The sequence below is a fragment of the Dreissena polymorpha genome, chromosome 1, assembly GCF_020536995.1.
Source record: "Dreissena polymorpha isolate Duluth1 chromosome 1, UMN_Dpol_1.0, whole genome shotgun sequence".
Lineage (NCBI taxonomy): Eukaryota > Metazoa > Mollusca > Bivalvia > Myida > Dreissenidae > Dreissena > Dreissena polymorpha.
This window is the reverse complement of record NC_068355.1, coordinates 133,156,679-133,175,653: the sequence shown is the minus strand read 5'-3', so window position 1 is coordinate 133,175,653 and position 18,975 is coordinate 133,156,679. Positions and strand designations below refer to the sequence as shown.

Here is an 18,975-nt window from a genome sequence, read left to right as displayed (position 1 = left end):
TTGATATGGATTAGTCACTGATCGATATTTACATAGCATGCCTAAACTTTCTAGACTTTATCTGTACTGATTATTTGTTTTACTATCTAACGGGTCAGATATTGCATGTTTTGAAAACAGATTTTCACAAAATAAGTAGTTGTAGACACATAACATAGTGTTCTTGGTGCATTAATACACAGGATAAAAAAGGTAATTTTTACAAAAACATTGTTTAAATAGGTCATACTTAAATATGCCTCAAATTAATGAAATTGTAATAATTATCGCTTAAAAAGTGAGACACATTTACTCTTGATAAGAAATTTAAAGAAACGCATTGTCTTAACGTGAAGGCTTTGTTTTAAATCGCTATTTCATTTTCTTAGACTTGACATCGCTGTCAATCCTTGCCAATTTCATCTTTCCAATTACAAACGAGTTGCGTACATGTCTAGAATTCTGATGTCATCTTACCAATTGTGTTAATCAGTCTTTCAATAAAACAAATGGTTTTGAGAAATTTTAAGTATTATCGATATTTATTCATACCCAAATGGATAAACATATTCGCGAAGTTTATATTTGAGTATGTTTCAAGTTGTGCTAAAAAGGAATTTGAAAAAATGACAAATTTGACCATGTGGGCTAAGTATGCATACACTGTTCACACAGTTAATATAATTGTATTGTGTACATGTTTAAAAACCTATTCGGACCTCACTGTATCGCGGCATTCACTGCATCGCACTATTTCTTAAACTTTTAATATGTTGATACCAATGCCACCAAAAGGTTATTAAGATTAGACACTCCACTTTTTCGTTATCTTTTGGCAAATTTCCAGCGAAAGGATGATCAAAATCTTTGTAATATGCTTCATTTATTATTCAAAAGAGATTTTCAGGTTGATTTCATAGTTTTGTTTCAGAGTATTTGTTAAAAGTGTGTTTTTTTTCCTAAAAAAATACTTTTGATGATTTACGGTCGTCTGTGTAGTTTGACAGTCATGTAATTTCCGCACTTAAAAATAAAAGCTACGGAAGCGCATATTTGATATAATATTTTAATTTTAATACAAAATAAAGCATTGATGGCGTGCATTGCTGACTGACTCTAAAACATGTGTGTACAATAAGATTGAGAAAGCAGACATTGACAAGTTCCCATACATTAAATTGGTGACATGGGGCCAAAACGGCGGCAGCCGCCCCGCTACAAAACAAATTGTGTGCCTTCTATGTTCGGCTCTGTGCGTGATACCAACTAGTTACTTAAAGTAAAAATACAGATATCAACAATGAAACAGTTGATTGTAACGTGTACAAATTATGACGGGCCGTGTGCAAAGTCACGTGTCTATCAATTGCATCGTAAATATGAAGTATGTAACTGACACATTACGAATACATACGGAACCGACCGATTTTTGAGGTTTTATACCTGAGGCAATAAAATGGTGGTGAAGGCGTGACTGCTTTTTGAAGATTGTATGTTGATACCAATTTCGATCATTATATTTATTAAACGATGGCCCAAATATTCGTTTCGTTACAAAAGGCTGCCCACTATACTTAAAAAAACTATTCCTTTTATAACAATAGTGCAATACAATTGAGTGACCTAGATTTTACGAACGTTTTGACACGCTATTACCATTCTGCATTTACGTCCATATTTCTCACACGCACGCGAAATGAATGCCATTATTGTGTGAAAAAATGAACGTTGAAGGAAAATCTGTGGTAATACATTTGTGCAAATTAGAAATTGATTTTCGACAAGTAGCGCGATACAATGAGGTCCCATGCTATCCTTATTGTTAGAAATAGCTTAATCTTGAATACAATTACTTGCATTCGATTATGCAGTAAGAATAATATATGTTGATTAGGATGGTAATCAATTAAACCAACCTTTTTGTACCACCAATATTGCAGTACACTTTTAAGATGGAAATAGCGGACACGTTCCGACCATACTCTACTAAAGCTTCCTTATGGAAACAGGTCGACGAGCAGAGTGATGTATGCGATTTCACCATCAAAGTCGGGAACTGGGTAAGACCGGGAAGTGTGCTCCTGTTTAGTTGCGCTACTTGTTTAAGTAAAATAAATGTACATGATGGCCATGGGACAGGGGTTTTGAACCTTAAATGCATTGTAAGGTGAATACTAGAATCTGGGTCTTCCATTGGTAGTAAATTATAATTATATATATTTTTCTGTTACAGCAGCCCTTAATTCGTTACTGCACAGTTTACTCTGATTCTATGAATTGATCACCAATGATAAAAGTAGCTGTTTTGTGACCACATTAGATGGTCAGTATAAGGGGATTTATTTGTGGTCGAACTAAGATGGCTTAAACTTCGAAATAATGCAAATAGCTTGTTTGTGTATTTCAGGAAAAGAGATTTCATTCTAGTATTATGATGGCGAGCCCATTCTTTCAGTGTGTCATCGAAAGCAAGTTCATGTTGTGTACGCCAGGTAACATTACTTGCAAAAGTAAAAGTTTAAACTATAACGATACAACGACTTCAAAATGGTAACAGGTAGTGCATATGTTTGTTTTCCGAGACAAATGTGTTATTTACTACTCAATTCTTAACTATGTCATTATATATTTTGTTAACAAAATGCTATTATGTATATTCTGTATAATTTGAATTATGCAAAAAATTATGGTAGTTATATTTGGCAATTACTGTATTTTATTTCATTTTAAGCATGCATCGAGCTTACAGACACGGGCGCTTCATCTGCAGAGATGGCTTTAATGTTTCTCTATGGCAAGTGCCCTAAACTGAACGAAGAAAACATCGGAGAGTTGTTCAATCTTGCTGAATTCATGCTCATACCAAACCTAAAAGCACTCTGTGTAAAATTTGCTCAGTTCATGACCATAAGAAAAGAAAACGTAACAACCCAACTAAAGCTGGCATCACTTTACGAATTCGATCATCCACGTGCTCTTGAGTATGTTCACAGTCATCTTGATGATCTTCTGGCAGATGATTCACTTATACCAGCTTCAAAATATTTCATTCAGTCTCTTTTTGCTAATGATTCTCTTCGGTATGTTTCTATGGACACCAGACTGCAGTTTTTGATACGTTGGATTCAGTTTAAAACAACTGAGAGGAAAGGTGTGTTTCAAGATTTCGTAGCATTACTAGATATAAACCAGTTAAGTGAAAACATTATTCGTAGAGCAGCAACTGAATTAGGAGCACAATGCTGTGCGAACTTATTACATTCCTATGTCAGTTTAGGTGGCTTCAAACCGCGGGAAATAATTGTTACGGTCCCGACACATCATTCGTTTCATTCGAGATGGTATGACATAATTAACGATCAATGGATGAATCCTTATGTTTCCATCGACATGATGTTTACTTATAGACACGCCAACACATTTGCCTGCGCTCTGAATAAGTCTTCATATGGGGTATGCTTTTTATCGAATATAAAAATTGTTGATGTTCCGACGAAAACAAATAAAAGTCTCAATTTATGTAAACAACGCACTATCACATTTAAACATGTGTGTGCAAACTCCACTGCGGTGTTCGCATACTCTATTCAAACGGTGCAAGTAAGAAAAAGTGAAGAACAAATAAAACTCGAAGAGAATATCCGCGATGCTTCTTCACATGGCATTTGGCACTTGCTTGGTGAGGTATCACCAACAGCAACAATACGTAAACTGGTATTTCATATAGGGAACATAGATTCGTCATCTGATGTTACGATGGAACCAATATTTACTTTAAATTCTAATGAAAGTGTCAGTGTCTGTATTAACGAAATGCACACTTGTGCAATCGTGAACAAAGACAACATAATTTTATTTGACACCTTGACATATAAAATGGACACGTTTGCAAATATATACTTTATTGGCACATATCAGGTAGTGCCTCTTGGTGATGGCTTCGTTGTTCACGACAACACACTCGCAGTTTGCATACATAAATTATTTGGACCATGTCTCAAGGACCGCTATAGCTTTAGAGCGTTTACTTTACCACAACAAAGGGATATTGACGGTAATATTCGGCCCGGTCGACTCCAATATCGACTTGTAGGTAATATGTGGATTCGCCGAAAAGAGGATGACAACACCGTTTTTGAGAGGTCTTTAGAGAGATTTTCTCTGCATTCGATAGCTGATCCAAAAGACTTTTTCTGGAAACCATGCAATATGCCTGTTGTCCAGGGATCTGAATTGTTTTCCCTTAATACAACTGCCATTCTGCTGAGGGTCCCTAAGGAAATACTCAGATGCCACGAAGATTGCCCACATTGCAAGGCGCTGCAACAGAAACGGCCAACTTATGAAACGGACGATTTTGAATACAAAAGAATACAGGGCTTATGGAAATCGGATGGAACTGATTCAGACGATGACAGTTTTAATCAATACGACCCCAAGCGAAATGATTTTCATGATGAATATGATAATCGTGATTGTTATTATGATGAATCGGGTATGTATTCTGACTAATCACTTGTAGAATTAACTATTCAAAACATAACCTTTAAAAAAAATTGATTTGTCTGACAAGCGTAGTCTTAGAAATGTTAGTCGCTTGCATTCTGCATGCATAAATACGATGGCATGTCATGCTTTTATCGTGATATAGCTTGACACTGTCATAGCTGGCTAATATTAACCTGCGACTGACCGTAATGGCTGACAAGGAACATAATAGCATATGCAATTATTGATATAGAATGAGTGATATATTTAACGTCATATATTGATCAGGGGATGGGGGCGCATGCGTATACGGGAGCTTACCGGGTTAAAGTCAGGTTAGTGGGTACTTACTTCCAAGATGGCGTCGTTTTCGTATTTTTCGTGCAAAAATGAAATATTATAATTTGGCTTATGGAAAGGAGTTATTAGATTTAGGCAGCGACGCACTGCCGAAAGAAGATGCTTTTATCCGTACAGGCATGATCATATGGTACTGAACTTTTCATAAAATACAAGCTAAAATACGAGCTACAAGATAGGAATCACATTTTAAATGCGTGAATTTTGTTTCCGTATTTTTTTTTTGGAGGTTCGAAATAAATGGAATGAAACAAGAACTTAGTGTTCCGGTGATTTGTATCGTACATTTTTTATCGCATACTTGTGTGATGTCTGCATAGAATAATTTTGATAAAAGGTTCCAAAATCAGTTCATAAACAGATGAAAAACAGAAAAAATATGATTGGGATCTTAACTCGTTTTAGATAATTGATTTGGTAAAGCCTTTTACTCATGTAGCTCATCAAACGTTCTCATGATTGTAATAACATACTTGAATGGGAGAACAAAGCAGATGATTTCCAATTTGGTACTCTGATGTGTAATATTGCTTTATTGTGAGAGGGCACTTCTTACAACTTAGCCTTCTTGTCTCGTTTGTTTTCCGCACTAAAAAGACGTATTATAGATTTGTCTTTGTATTATTTCAGATATAACACGCATTTAGTACCAACACAATATATCAGTTAATTTAAGATTCATTTAAACTAGAGATGGCAAAAGTATTCGAATATTCGAATATTCGATTGAATGGTCAGCATTCGAATAATAAAAATGATATTTTTCGCATTTTTATTCAAACGTAATTTCACCAATATTTAATGACCTGCGAACCGCTTACTAAAAAGCAACCGAAACCACCTGGGAGTAACATGTTTGACGCGACGTTCTTCGTGTCAAACTGATAACGCGGCCCGTATCAGTGTTGATTGCGCAATGCAATATACACGCTCTAAGAAAGGCCCCGACTGTTATTTGCCAATGGGGTGCCAATTAACGGTTTCAATTGACTGGCGAATATTAATTAAGTTTTGTGATCACAGTATGTACAGCCATTTAAATGTGTGTATTACTCAAATCGCGCAATGCAATATACTTACTATAAGAAAGGGCCCGAACTGTTGTTTGTCAATTAGGTACCAATTAAGGGCTTCAAATTACTTGCGAATAATAATTTAGTTTTTGTTATCACAGTTTGAACAGACATTTAAATAATGTGAATTTCTCAAAAGTAACAGATGATATAAACTAAACAATCATCAAGGAATCATAATTCAAATCTGAAAATGCCACCAGCCCCTTCTGCAGTATGGAATACTTTACACGGTCTGTGGATAAGAAGACCGCAACGTGTTATGTGTGTAAACTTAGTTTTACATATGCGCGGTCTGCTACAAATCTGTGGAATCATTAAAAATTAAAATTCTATGACACGATGTTTTACATTCTATTTGTGCCCGATCACAGTATCGGTCATAGTATTAGTCGACAGCGATACAATTTTTCGATAGCAACGTTATTAAACAGCCTCGTATTTAGCAAACGGATATAACTTACAAACCAATGGAAATTAACACATAACAAGGTAAAATCAATCCAGCCGTTTTATGCGAATATTCGAATATTCGATTTAATGAATTTGCGAACATTCGAATACCGATATTGGTATTCGATGCCATCCCTAATTTAAACGTTATAGACGAATATGCATTTCGCAGTATGCTTAAGAAACTTGGCAAGCGTCATGGACCTAGGTATTACACCGGAGCGAACAAAATGTGCACTAGTATTATCATGTGTTATATAAAACATGCATAGTTTTCGAATAATCCAAATGCGAAATATGTTCATCTAACACATATCGATACGACAATTGAAATTGTTTCTATGTTTTTCAAACGTTATTACAATATTTCTAAATAAAATAATCATCAGAGTCGGAATCCGTGAAACTGTACTTGCATGTCTGCAAATCTAGCGACTTGTCTTCTAAACTCCACTCTTTTTCTTCTTCCTCATTTAAAAGCTCTCAATGTGGGCAATTGAAATGGCACCTAAGCTTTGTCCTTCGAAGGCTTATGTGCGCAAGTTTTTTAAATGAAAACAAATCAAATGGTAGATTTTCTCGTATTGCAATTCTGTGCCATTTTGTTGTTGCTGCGTAGTGTTCAAGTAAAGTGCTGCTTTTTGTCCTTTCCAGTGAACGGTCTGTACATGAAAATCGATAACACACATTGTCAATAAAAGCATATCTAAAACTCCCTTCACCTTACACATGCATCGTAGCAAATCGGGCCAATGCACTTGAACCGTGCTGAAGCCTTAAAAGGCTAATATGACAGCCGTCAACGACTGCAAATCCTTGCTCTATACCATAAACCTCAAACATCTCCGACGGATCTTCTTATAGATGTGTTACGTCAAAACCAGTTGATAAAGATGAATCGTATACACTTTGAGACTTTTCTTACACATCACTTAATCATATCAATATAGCTCCCTTAATTTTGAACGGCTTGTGTTGAAATAGGGATAATGAATAAGTCAACATATATTTGATAATTCCTGAAAAATATAATTGAAATTGAAAAACAACGAAATACAAAACTTAACAAATTATAAACGTTACTTCAAAAGTCAAATTCGCAAACTCGTACCACGTTAAATAATAACAATGTTAACTAGAAATGGCGCTGCAAAGGCTTACGCGTATCCCCACGCCGCATGTTTGACCCAGGGGCGCCCCAGGGTTGGTAATGGGGTCATGCATAGTTGAGATCGACCGTTATGCCATAAGACAAGTTCGGTATTAATAAGAAGTGAATCGGTGTGGAAATGAAGAAGTTATAGTAAAAGGCAATTTTGGATGGGTGTGGCCTATATGGACGGGGCGCCGCAGGGTTGGTTATTGGGCCATGTAAAGTTGAGATTGACCGTATTGTCATAAGAGCAGTTCAATATCAATTTGAAGTGAATCGGTGTAGAAATGAAGAAATTATAGTAAAAGGCAATTTTGGGTGGGTGTGGTCTATGTGGGCGGGGCGCCCCAGGGTTGGTAATGGGGCCTTGCCTAGTTGAGATTGACCGTATTGTCATAAGAGAGGTTCAGTATCAATTGGAAGTGAATCGGTGTAGAAATGTATTAATTATATGTGTTCTATGTGGGCGCCTGGCGGGGCGCCCCAGGGTTGGTAATGGGGCCATGCATACTTGAGATTGACCGTATTGTCATAAAGGATGTTCAGTATCAATTTGATGTAAATCGGTGTAGAAATGAAGAAGTTAATGTAAAATAACATAAACAAATTAGTGAAAATCTCTGACCCGGCCCTACCCCAACCCCCATTTCTTTTGAGCCAGGGGTCAGATCAAAATTCCAAATAGTGCAGGGTCGATCATATGCTCATAGCTACCATGTGTGTAAGTTTCAAGGTTCTAGTGCTTATAGTGTAGGAGGAGATAGTGGCCAGGACGGACGGACGGACAGACGGAGAGACGGACGGACGGACGGACGGAAAGCGTTGCAAAAAGTGTGGGGATAAAAATAAAGCGCATTAAATTACACGTCTTAATAACTGACCGGTTTGGAACATTCCAATGAGCCGTTTCGCTCCTGAATATTCATACGAGCCATATTGTTTTTCTTGAATTCATGTAAAGTTCTTCCTGTGTAAAAACTTACCTAGAATTATGAAATTAAAATTAAATTGGAATAACATGTATATCGCCATTTACAACACTTTGTGATTTTTCTAACGCTAAACTTTTAAAACTTACATATCTCAGTAATGAGTAAATATTTTTATTTTAAATTGCACATGTGATCATTTGACTACAATATATGCAAGCTAACGATAAAATCATTCATTCGTGACGATCGGACGATTTAGCAAGTGGGAAAGGTAGCTTGTAAAATTTAAAGTGCGCGATTGCGCTCCTGAATATTCATACGATATTCATATTTTTGTAAATGTATTTTATGTTTTCCTTTTGTAAGAACCCACCTAAAATAATTAAATTTAAATATTTAACATAGAATTAAATCGCGTTTCAACATTTCTACGTGCACAAAATATGGAACCACACTTACCCCACGTGCTAAAGCATCCACTCGTCACGGATGTATGCTTTTATCATGAGCTTACATAGAATGTAGTCAAATGATCGTATGTAAAATGTTTAATCAATATCTTTACTCGTAACTGAGATATTAAAGTTTGAGAAGTGATGCGTTAGAAAAGTCCCCAAGTGTTCTAGTAAATTAAATTTGATATTTTGATAGCAAGTGTCGTTAGTTGTATCGGTAATTATCAGTATGGCAACCAATTTGACAAATTCAAACACCATTTAAACACGGTTCCTTTGAAGGAAAGATCTGAATTTAAACGCACAATTTAAAAAAATGTGTGTTCTAGGACCCATCAGAAGAGTCGATTTGCTGTTATGAATGTTGTTGTATTCAGTTTGCATTTCATAACATATGCCATATTTTATCAGAAGTTCACAATAAATTATATCAAAATGTGGTTTGAAGTATTCTCCTGCAATTTGTTTTGTTATATTCCTTTCGAAGGCATGGACATTAACAATTTTCTCTTCGTCGTCATAGGTAATAAATTTCAATCTATCCACAAAAGTACACGTATTACCGTTGCAGTATGTTTTAATTTTATATTCAGCAGGGATTCGTAAGTTTCACCATTGTCTGACAATAAAGCAATATGCCAACACTTTGAAACCAATCATGAATGGCTAATATGTTATCAGACAATGTTCCTGATGATTAGATTGTTGTCTTTTCTCTAGAAGCATTCGAGGAAAGTCAATCGAAGCCATAAATTCGGCGACCTGATCCATTGTAGTATTTTGTCTTTGTCGTATCCATTGGGAAATACACTTAAGCTTTAAATCAAGCTGTAGGTTAAAGAGACGTTGATCAGAAAACAAAACCGCTACTGATTCCGGAGACATAGCCAGCAAATGATCGCCATTTAAAAGCTTTTACAGTCTTTGCTCTATGAATGGTACTAATTCTGGAATGTTCAACCCGTAAATCGAACACACGTGTAAAATGTCAACAATATTCACTTCTGATAATTTTACTTTTCCAAGCCACGTAAAACAAAGCATTTTCAAGTTTGGTAGTAGAAAAAAACTCGGCTAAGTCTATCAATATTGCGATGTTGTTCGTGTTTAGTTCCGGATAAATTCCATACAAATACATAATGGCCATGTCAAATATTCTTGGAGATCCGATGTGCAATTCAACTACACCTTTCAAATAAAGAATATAAAAATCATTTGGTAAAGATATGATCATATTTTTTCGGTATAAATGTTAAACCGAATACAGACAACGACGAGAGTAACAGTTTACTGCCTTGTCGTTATTTATTTATCAGGTTTGGCTTGTAATACAAGAGTGGCAGTTATGTGTTGTTTGTTTATCATACCTCTAAGTCTTCATTTTTAAAGTAGTTGTATAATGAAATATCGCTAAGACGCTGCATTTTTAGCGGGAATGAACACGTTGTATGGCGCTTGAGTTATTTATCATGACCCCATAAGCACTTTCGCTTACTATTTTTGAGCTATGTTTTCTTCTTGTTTGTGTTGCCTTTTTGTCTAAGTAAGATATAAAATCTTGGTATCAAAATGATTGCTTTGTACAATCTGTTTCTGTATTACTTAACATTGTGACTTAAAAGTTTATTCTGAGTAATATAAACCATCACCAAACTTTAACTGATATCATACGTGTTGACGTAATATAAAAATATATATCAGGTACGTTTATATCAGACCGATATCAATGTAATGGTATGATGAAAATGCATGATAGTTTACCAATAAAAACTACTATGAATCGAATATACAGTAATTTATTTAAAAAGGTGTTTTATCTTAAAACTAATTTGACGAATGCGTTTAAGATGTATATCCATATATGTGTAAACTAAAATTTGGATTTATAGACAATATTTTAGAAATAAATATAAAACATACCAACATTACGTTCTTGAAAATTGTTGTAAAACGCCTCCTGGCAAAATGGGCTCTCCATTAAAACATGTAGATAATACCGTTTTGTCTAAAAAAGAAACCAAACAAACAACTACCACCATAAGCATGTTTGTTCAGTCCGCCAGTAGTGATAGACGAAGTAATTTTAGTACTATGAATAGTAATAGTAGTAGTAGTAGTGGTAGTGGTAGTGGTGGTAGTGGTGGTGGTAGTGGTGGTAGTGGAGGTAGTGGAGGTGGTGGTAATGGCGGTGACGGCGGTGGTGGTGGTGGTGGTGGTCGTTCAGTTGGTATGGAAATCGTTCTTGAAAGACTGACTAGGCTTCCGAAATTTGCCAGTTTGTTATAAATAATACAGTTTGTCTTCAATTTTCTATCCAAAATTAGTGTGCTAAGATTTTCCATTTATAATTAACAAAGATATTTTTAAAGACCCGCATCTCGCGACAATGTACAAGAAAAAGGCGATTGTCAAAATACTCATGTTAAGGTTTCTCTCTATATGTATCAGTATGCCGTACTTAAAAAGAGCTCGGTAAGCAGCAGGAGCCGTGCACGTCGCGATCGGTGTGAGATTCATCCGCAGAAAATTTCTCTTTAGACTTCTCCGAAGAATCACCACGCGAAATGCTAATTGTCCGTAGGTTATTAGTGGTTTCATCGTCAGAGGAGGGTCGGAAAGGGGAAATTCTGCGGGCGGTTATGTTATTCCAGCGAGTACCGTAATCCCTCAAAAGTATGTACCGTAATAACACATACGCACATACACTTAATGAATATTTCTTTGGTCTTTATTTAGTTGTTAATACAACTGTTCTCAGTCAATAAAATATTTTAATCAACTGATTAAACTACCAGGACATGACACAATCCGTCAAAATTCACCCCACCCCGACATGGGGTTCTGAAGATAATCCTAGTGTGTCGCTACTATGGGTAAGATCCTTCTCTTGAGTAGCCAAGATATTTCTGCTTAAATGCATGTATCGTTACATAAACATGCCACATTGATGGGTCAAAAAATGTGTTGAACTGCATATACGGGCGTATTTACTATTAGGTTAATGCAACGACACGAAAACAAACATCAATTAACCATGTAATATTGTCACGATATATTATTAAAAAAGACTGAACCCTGTTGCAAGCGTGCATATACTGTCAATCAACCAATAAGTCTCTGGCTATATTGATGTAAATATAGGGCATGTTTATTGCGAAACCAGATCTGCACATGTATTATGTGTCATGAACATCCTCTCCCGCCTACTTCGCTGACTCCTAGAATTTGGCAAGGTTTGCCAAGCGGAAAATGTATTGTCCGTAGGAAGACAGTGGTTTCAATACATCCGTTGAAGAGGGACTGGAGTAGCGGAGGCGGTAGCGAAGAGCAGGGACGAGAGAGACCGTGGACAGAGATGCAGACCAGGATTTCGAGGGGTAGGCCCTATGAAGATAATGGAAGCGTCCCAGGACGGCCGTACTCAGTACGCAAAACGTGCTGGGGAGGCCGTTCTGGGGTTCGGGTCGACGGTATGTGACGTCTAGAGAGGTCATCAAGGCGGCACAGCGCGCGAGGAGCGGGAAGAAGGTATTTGTTAATTGTCAGCACCTCCTTGACGGAGTAACCTTGTTCTTTTAAGGCGACCTGACATGAATTGTCTTTAAATTGTCTGTCAGTACACATTAAGGTTTCATCGGCCACCCTGCACTCGTCGATTAGGCTCAAAGTTATTTTGTTGAGAATATCAGGGCAGACGAGGTGAATTTGACCTTCTTTGGCTCAAAATTTAAAAAAAAATCCCCTGAAACACTATTGGGAAAATTCTGTACAAAACGTAGTCGTGAAGACTTAGCGATAACCTGTAAATCAACTTCTGAATAACACATACACTTACAAATAGGAGAACTGTACCTTCCTGTATGTGCTATCGCCATAAATGCCCAATGGGGTAATAGATAATCCACTGAAAACAGAAAGCATATAGACACTATCGAATGTTCAAGCCAGATTACACAGTCATGTGTGCTGACCAGATGTATCACGAGAAATTCTCAATGATATTTCTAGTAGCTAAACTGTTATATTTTCGCCCTCAGCACTTTGATGTGAATAATGACGCGTGCTTGACACATGGTCCCGCCGCGATTAGTTGCTCAAATTGATGTAATGATACGCGCTTCTTATAAATGACGGATTTACACTTGTTTATGATATCCTCACATTTCGATTTACTTAATTGCACAACCATGATAACGGAACACAAAACAAATCCCCAAAACGTACCGGGAATTTGTTGAGCTGGTTCAAGAACTGACTATTCTATAGAAATCGTAAATCCTAGTTTGTCGAGAATTTGAACAGTATCAGAAATTGTAGTTTTGCATGTTTCATACGACTGTCTTTGTAGACATGTGTCATCAATATAAATCGTGCTTATGTGGCCTTTTAATCGTAACATCTTAAACACAGGTTTTACAATTTTGCTAAAGATATAAGATGACATATTATATCCCGTAATTAAAGCTTTAAATTTCAATTTAGTGTTATTAAAAACGAATCTGATGTAGCGTCTGTCTGATTCACAAATTGGAATGGTATAAAAGCGTCCGCTATATCAATCGAACCGAAATAAAAGTTCTTGCCTATGGCCGTAATAACCGATTGTAAAATCTCCATCTTCATATGAACATTTGTTTTACACAATTTTCTTTTTTTCAGGTTAAGAATAAGTATTGTACGACCATCCGTTTTTGTCGTGAACATATATTTGAAATGTATTCGCCGGATGTATAATCATCAGCCAACTCTATAATTTCTTGAGATAAGAATAGATTTATTTCCGCTCGAATCTTTTGAATGAGTCTTGAATGGCAGAACCGAAACGTTCCACTTTTTAACCGCAAACGGTCTGCAAAATCCATTCATCATTTGTAAATGTTTTCCATTCGGGATTTGCACAGGCTGTTCACCCCATCTAAGTTCTCTTGTGTATGGTTCAAAGTTAAATAACTAACAGTTATTATTGGATCAGCGACTGCCTTGCAAGCTGATATTTTCTGCGAGCTTGTATTGTGTTCCTGTAGAACGGCATGCCTCTGCCCCGGCGTTGTTTTTTGAATGCGTACTGTTGCTTCCGAGCATAGACGTGAATTTTGTTGTTGGCAAGAAAGTTGCTTGTTCCCGTTGCTCGTCCTAAAAAGGATGATTTGTCAACGTGATTTTTTTTCTGTTCTTCCTCCAGTTTGTCTCCAAACAGCAAAGTATAACAACGTAGTGTCCTAAACGAAGGCAGGAGCTGGGTTTTTTCTTGTCGCTAGCAGATGTTGATGTGATAGAAAACGTATTTTTTTAAACATCGCCAAAAAGCTGTTTTAATTTTGAGTCACCTGTTGGTTTAACCATGTCTATGGCTTAAAGCAACGGGACGATAGCAGTGCACACCAGAGTAAGAGCGACTACGAACATGTGCATTTCGCTGAATGTATTAATTTTATCTCAAAATATGCCTTTTAGGCGCTATGGCATTTTCAGTTAACTATGTTGTGCTTTTAGACTGGTGTAGAGAGCGTCAAAAGACTGTATTTTAAGGGAGACTCCTTTTAGGATGGGGTATCTCGTTGCTGCACGCCTTTTAGGAAACATATATTTAAATGAGATTGTTTTGATGTTGGCGAGACGTTGTACGACGTCGCCGACGGCGCGAACGTTCACGTCTAAAGACATCATCATTATTGTGATCTTTGTTTATAATTGTCAGTTGAATATTTAAAACCGTAGAGAAAGGTTGAACCTGGGTTGCGCTTTTCATATTATTTCAACTGACCTACAATCATTATACGACCGCCGACAGTGTTGCCGTGACGAAAAGTAAGAAGATGAATTTGCATAAGCACATTGCTGTACAAAACGCACAGAAAGAAGCGGTGGAGTTTTATTAAAAGAAAATATATGAATTGAGAGATGAGTTTCTGTCAACCACTATAACACAGTTTTTCGTAAACTGGATGAAAAAATAACGCAGTAAAGCACACTCAACAAAAAGAAAATAAGTTTAACGGATAACGATGATATGCTCGAAGAAGTTTTACAAACGGAGAGATACATGCTTGAGTTCGACTTCAAAATTCAAGATCTGAGGCAATTTCAACTATCGCAACAAGAACCGAATTGAGACGGTACAGGAAATAACGCAGCATCTGAAAGATCGTTACCGCAACAAATCGCATTTTCGTCGGCACTCAGTCAGCAGCCGCAAACTAAGATTCAAGTCGTGATATCATTGGGGGGGGGGATCATGATCTTCACCAGTCTACTCAATTTCACATCAACGCGAATCCGTGTTAAAACAACCAGCACCAACATGCCAGTAACATTGATTCATCACATTTTCACAGACTGCCAAAATTAGCGTTACCTACCTTCCAGATTCTGGGATACCTTTGAATCGACAATACATTAAAAAAGAAGTCTCACGGATGACCAGAAATTCACGTATCTTAAGTCTCAACTAGATGGTTCAGCCGCACGTTCTATAGGCGACTTTGCATCAACACATGCTTATTATTTGAGAGCGCTAAGTCTACTTCGAGATCTTTTCGGCAGACAGCATTTAATCACGCATGCTACCATGCAAGCCTTGTTACAGCTGCAAGCCCCATGTCACACACTTGCAAGTTTGCAGAATCGTTACGATAACATGGAATCCCTAATCCGGGGTTTGAAATCAATTGGGCAGAATCAGGACAACTACGGAAGCCTGTTAGTACCAGTCATTCTCAAAAAGCTGCCGATGGAAATTGGAAAGAATTTAGCTCGAGAACATGGTGATGGTGACTGGCAGCTGGACGATTTAAGGATGGCATTGAGGAAAGAAGTTAATATTTTAGAAGAAGGAAGTAAATCATCTTATCGGATGAAAAGCGTCCACATTGAGACCGGGGGTGTACTTCTGAAGAAGGCTATTGCTGTAGTTGGTACCAAGGAGACTGAATTCGATGCTTCTATCCTTTATGACGAGGGTTCACAAAGGACTTCCGGTTGATGATACAGAAACACTAACCATGGTATCTTTTGATGGAAACGTTTCTAGGAATTAACATGTTGATCGTGCTACTATCCACGTTAGATCGGACAATAACGAGAAGATCCCGTAAAGTGTTCTGATTGTGCCGACAAAAGTAAACTTATCGACACAGGGCTCACCTCGATTGCAGCAACACACCCCTATCTACGAAGATTGAAGTTAGCACAGCCAGTAACAGACGAGTCCATGCTGGACATCTCCATTTTGATTGGTGCAGATCACTACTGGGATTTTGCTGAAGACACTGGATTTCGCGTTGACGGTCCCTCCGCGGTGAAGTCCAAGGTAGGCTATCTACTGTCGGGTCCTGTCAAAATCTTGAACACTACGACCGAGAGTCACATTATGAACGTCATCACCTCTTGTCCACCGGAAGGTTCTATACTTGAGCGGTTCTGGAATCTCGAGAGCATGGGTATTACATCTTATGTACACATTGGAAACGAAGTAGACTACATTAAAGAATACCTAGACAAGGGCTTTGAGTTTAGCGATGGACAGTACCAGGCTTAATTACCATGGAAACAAGCTACCTTTCAATTTTGAGATTACAATGAAGCGGACCATGAATTCAGTTCAGGGACAACGGCATGAACCGGAATTACTTCACACGTACGATGCGATCATCAAGGAACAGGAAAAACGAGGATTTATTGAAAGGATTTCAGGTGACAGCACATCACCGTCTACCGGAGTTCACTACATTCCACACCATCCGGATCGTAAAGAATCATTTACTATCCCTATTTGTATCGTCTACGACTGTAGATGCCGGAAGTCTGCAAGTCACCCAAGTCTTAACGACTGCTTGGAGTCTACACCACCGGAACTCAACGAGTTGACAACGCTACTGGTACGATTTCGAATGCAACGGTATGCCGTCACTACCGACATAGAAAAGGCTTTTCGTCCCGTCGGCATTCAAAGACTGACCGAGACGTGACTAGATTTCCTTTGCTCAAATATCCGCACGATCCGCATAGTAAAGTCGTAGTGTATCGTTTCAAAGCCGTGTTATTTGGTACCACCTGTTCGCCGTTCATACTGAATGTTACTCGTTTGAAACCCTTGGGCGGAACTATCAGCATATGTTCAAAAAGCTCGACGATTGATGTCTGAAGCTGGAATGAACCTCCAATCAGGGTCATCAAACAGTACAAAATTACAAAATCAAGCATAACAAAAAATCGTTCTAGACGAAAATGAAATCACAAAGGTGCAATGAAATCACAAAGTTGCTTGGTTTTCGGTGGCAAACCTCATCAGGTTTGCGAAAAAAAATATTCCAGTTGTACCTGACGTCACGAAAAGAACAAAACTAAAGTTTTCGTCTCAGACCTACGACCCAATAGGTCTTTTATGTCAAGTTACAGTTCGAGCGAAGAATTTGTTACAACAAATTTGGAAAGAACACTATGACTGGGACACTACCCTTCCAGCCGGAATTCAAGCAACATGGAACAACATCGCAGATGATCTAAACAAAGCCGCATATATGAAAATCACACGTCTATTTCTTCCCAACACTGAATAAGTCAATTTAAAAACGTCATCATCCGAACTTCACATCTTTGTTGACGCTAGCACGACGTCATACGGTGCTGTTGCATACTTGTCTAACGGGAACACCGCTTGATTAAGTAATGGCAAATAATTGGGTTGCCCCACTCAAATCACTGACATTGCCACAACTGGAGTTAATGGCAGCATAAGTAGGAGCCAGGCTAGCTACACATCTCCAGTCAAACGTGATGACAAACAAAATTACATTATGGTGTGATAGTCAAATCGGCCTTGAATGGTTATCAAGATGATCAAGTACAAAGACATTAAAACGCTTCGTTGCAAATCGAGTGTACGAAATTCAAAACTCACTCAACTACATGAATGGAGATATTGTCCTACGAACGACTATCCTGCTGACCTGTTGATATGTGGGATTTCCGCTGATTGTCTGTTACAAAACAAATCGTGGCTTAGGGGCTCGTCATTGCTATGTGAAAGAGAACAGTGGTCACCATGGAAACTCGAAAATACACATGTGCGTGCTAACGCACTATATTGTGCAAAATCAAAGTAGTTGTGAAACGGCAAAAGCAAATATTCAAAACGTGATTGATATCTCGAGACACAGTTCCTACAGAAAAATACTTCGTGTGACAGCATTTGTGCTGAAATTCATATCGATATGCAAACGCAAACCTCAACAGAGCGATGTTGGACTTTCAACAAAGTACATAACTCAACACAAATTCTGTGGATTTAACATTGCCAAGAAATAGACTTTGGTGATAAAATTACCAGTCTGAAGTCAAGGTCAAGTAAATCACCACTTGTTAAACAACCAGGTTTTTTTCCTGGATGATCGCGAGATTCTTCGATGTCGTAGAAAAAAACACAATGCGCAAGTGGAAGAATATACCAAGTTCCATATGTTGTTGCCGAAGAAACTCGCGCTGGATAAGAGGAAAACGTTACTTATCCAACATTTCTGGGATCGATGGAAGGACGGGTACCTTACAGCCCTTCGTGGACGTCATCGAGTATCCGGATCCAACGACCAGACGCTAAGGGTCGGTGATGTCGTCCAAATACATGACGAGTTGTCAAGATGCAATCGAAGATCGCAGTCGTTACCGATGTCATTAACGGAGGCGACAGACTTATTCGAGCTGCACGAGTGCGCAACAGCAATGGACAGTGTACTAATAGGCTAATTACCAAATTGTATCCCATAGAAATAAACAATGAGATACTGTGAATTTTTTACGCAAGCAGTTTTATAACACTGACACTTATTAATAGTATGCTGTTATATCGTATTTGTTATTTTGTAATCTGCCTTTTGTTAATATTACTAAATATGTGTTTCATATTATTTCGCGATCGGGAGAATATTGTGATTTTGGCGCGACGTCGTACGACTTCGCCGACGGCGCTAACGTGCACGTCTTAAGACGTCATCATTATTGTTATTGTTATTTATAATTGTCAGTTGAATATTTAAAACGGTAGTTAAAGGTTGAACTTGGGTTGCGCTTCTCATATTAATTCACAA

At 37.7% G+C, this 18,975-nt stretch overlaps 1 protein-coding gene across 4 annotated transcripts in view; it reads left to right on the top strand.

Moving 5' to 3' along the window:
* The first annotated feature begins 14 nt into the window (after nucleotides 1–14).
* The window catches only part of LOC127850608 (uncharacterized), a 39,007-nt gene continuing 20,046 nt past the window's right edge, over nucleotides 15–18,975 (top strand). For 3 of the 4 annotated variants that reach the window (XM_052383777.1, XM_052383758.1, XM_052383769.1), the window contains exons 1-4: nucleotides 17–192; nucleotides 1,920–2,039; nucleotides 2,387–2,471; nucleotides 2,711–4,474. In XM_052383777.1, the coding sequence (XP_052239737.1) occupies nucleotides 1,932–2,039; nucleotides 2,387–2,471; nucleotides 2,711–4,474 (1,957 nt within the window). In that variant the 5' untranslated portion in view covers nucleotides 17–192; nucleotides 1,920–1,931. Of the gene's footprint in view, nucleotides 193–1,919; nucleotides 2,040–2,386; nucleotides 2,472–2,710; nucleotides 4,475–18,975 lie in introns of all 4 variants that reach the window. The other variant, XM_052383748.1, reaches the window with a different exon arrangement.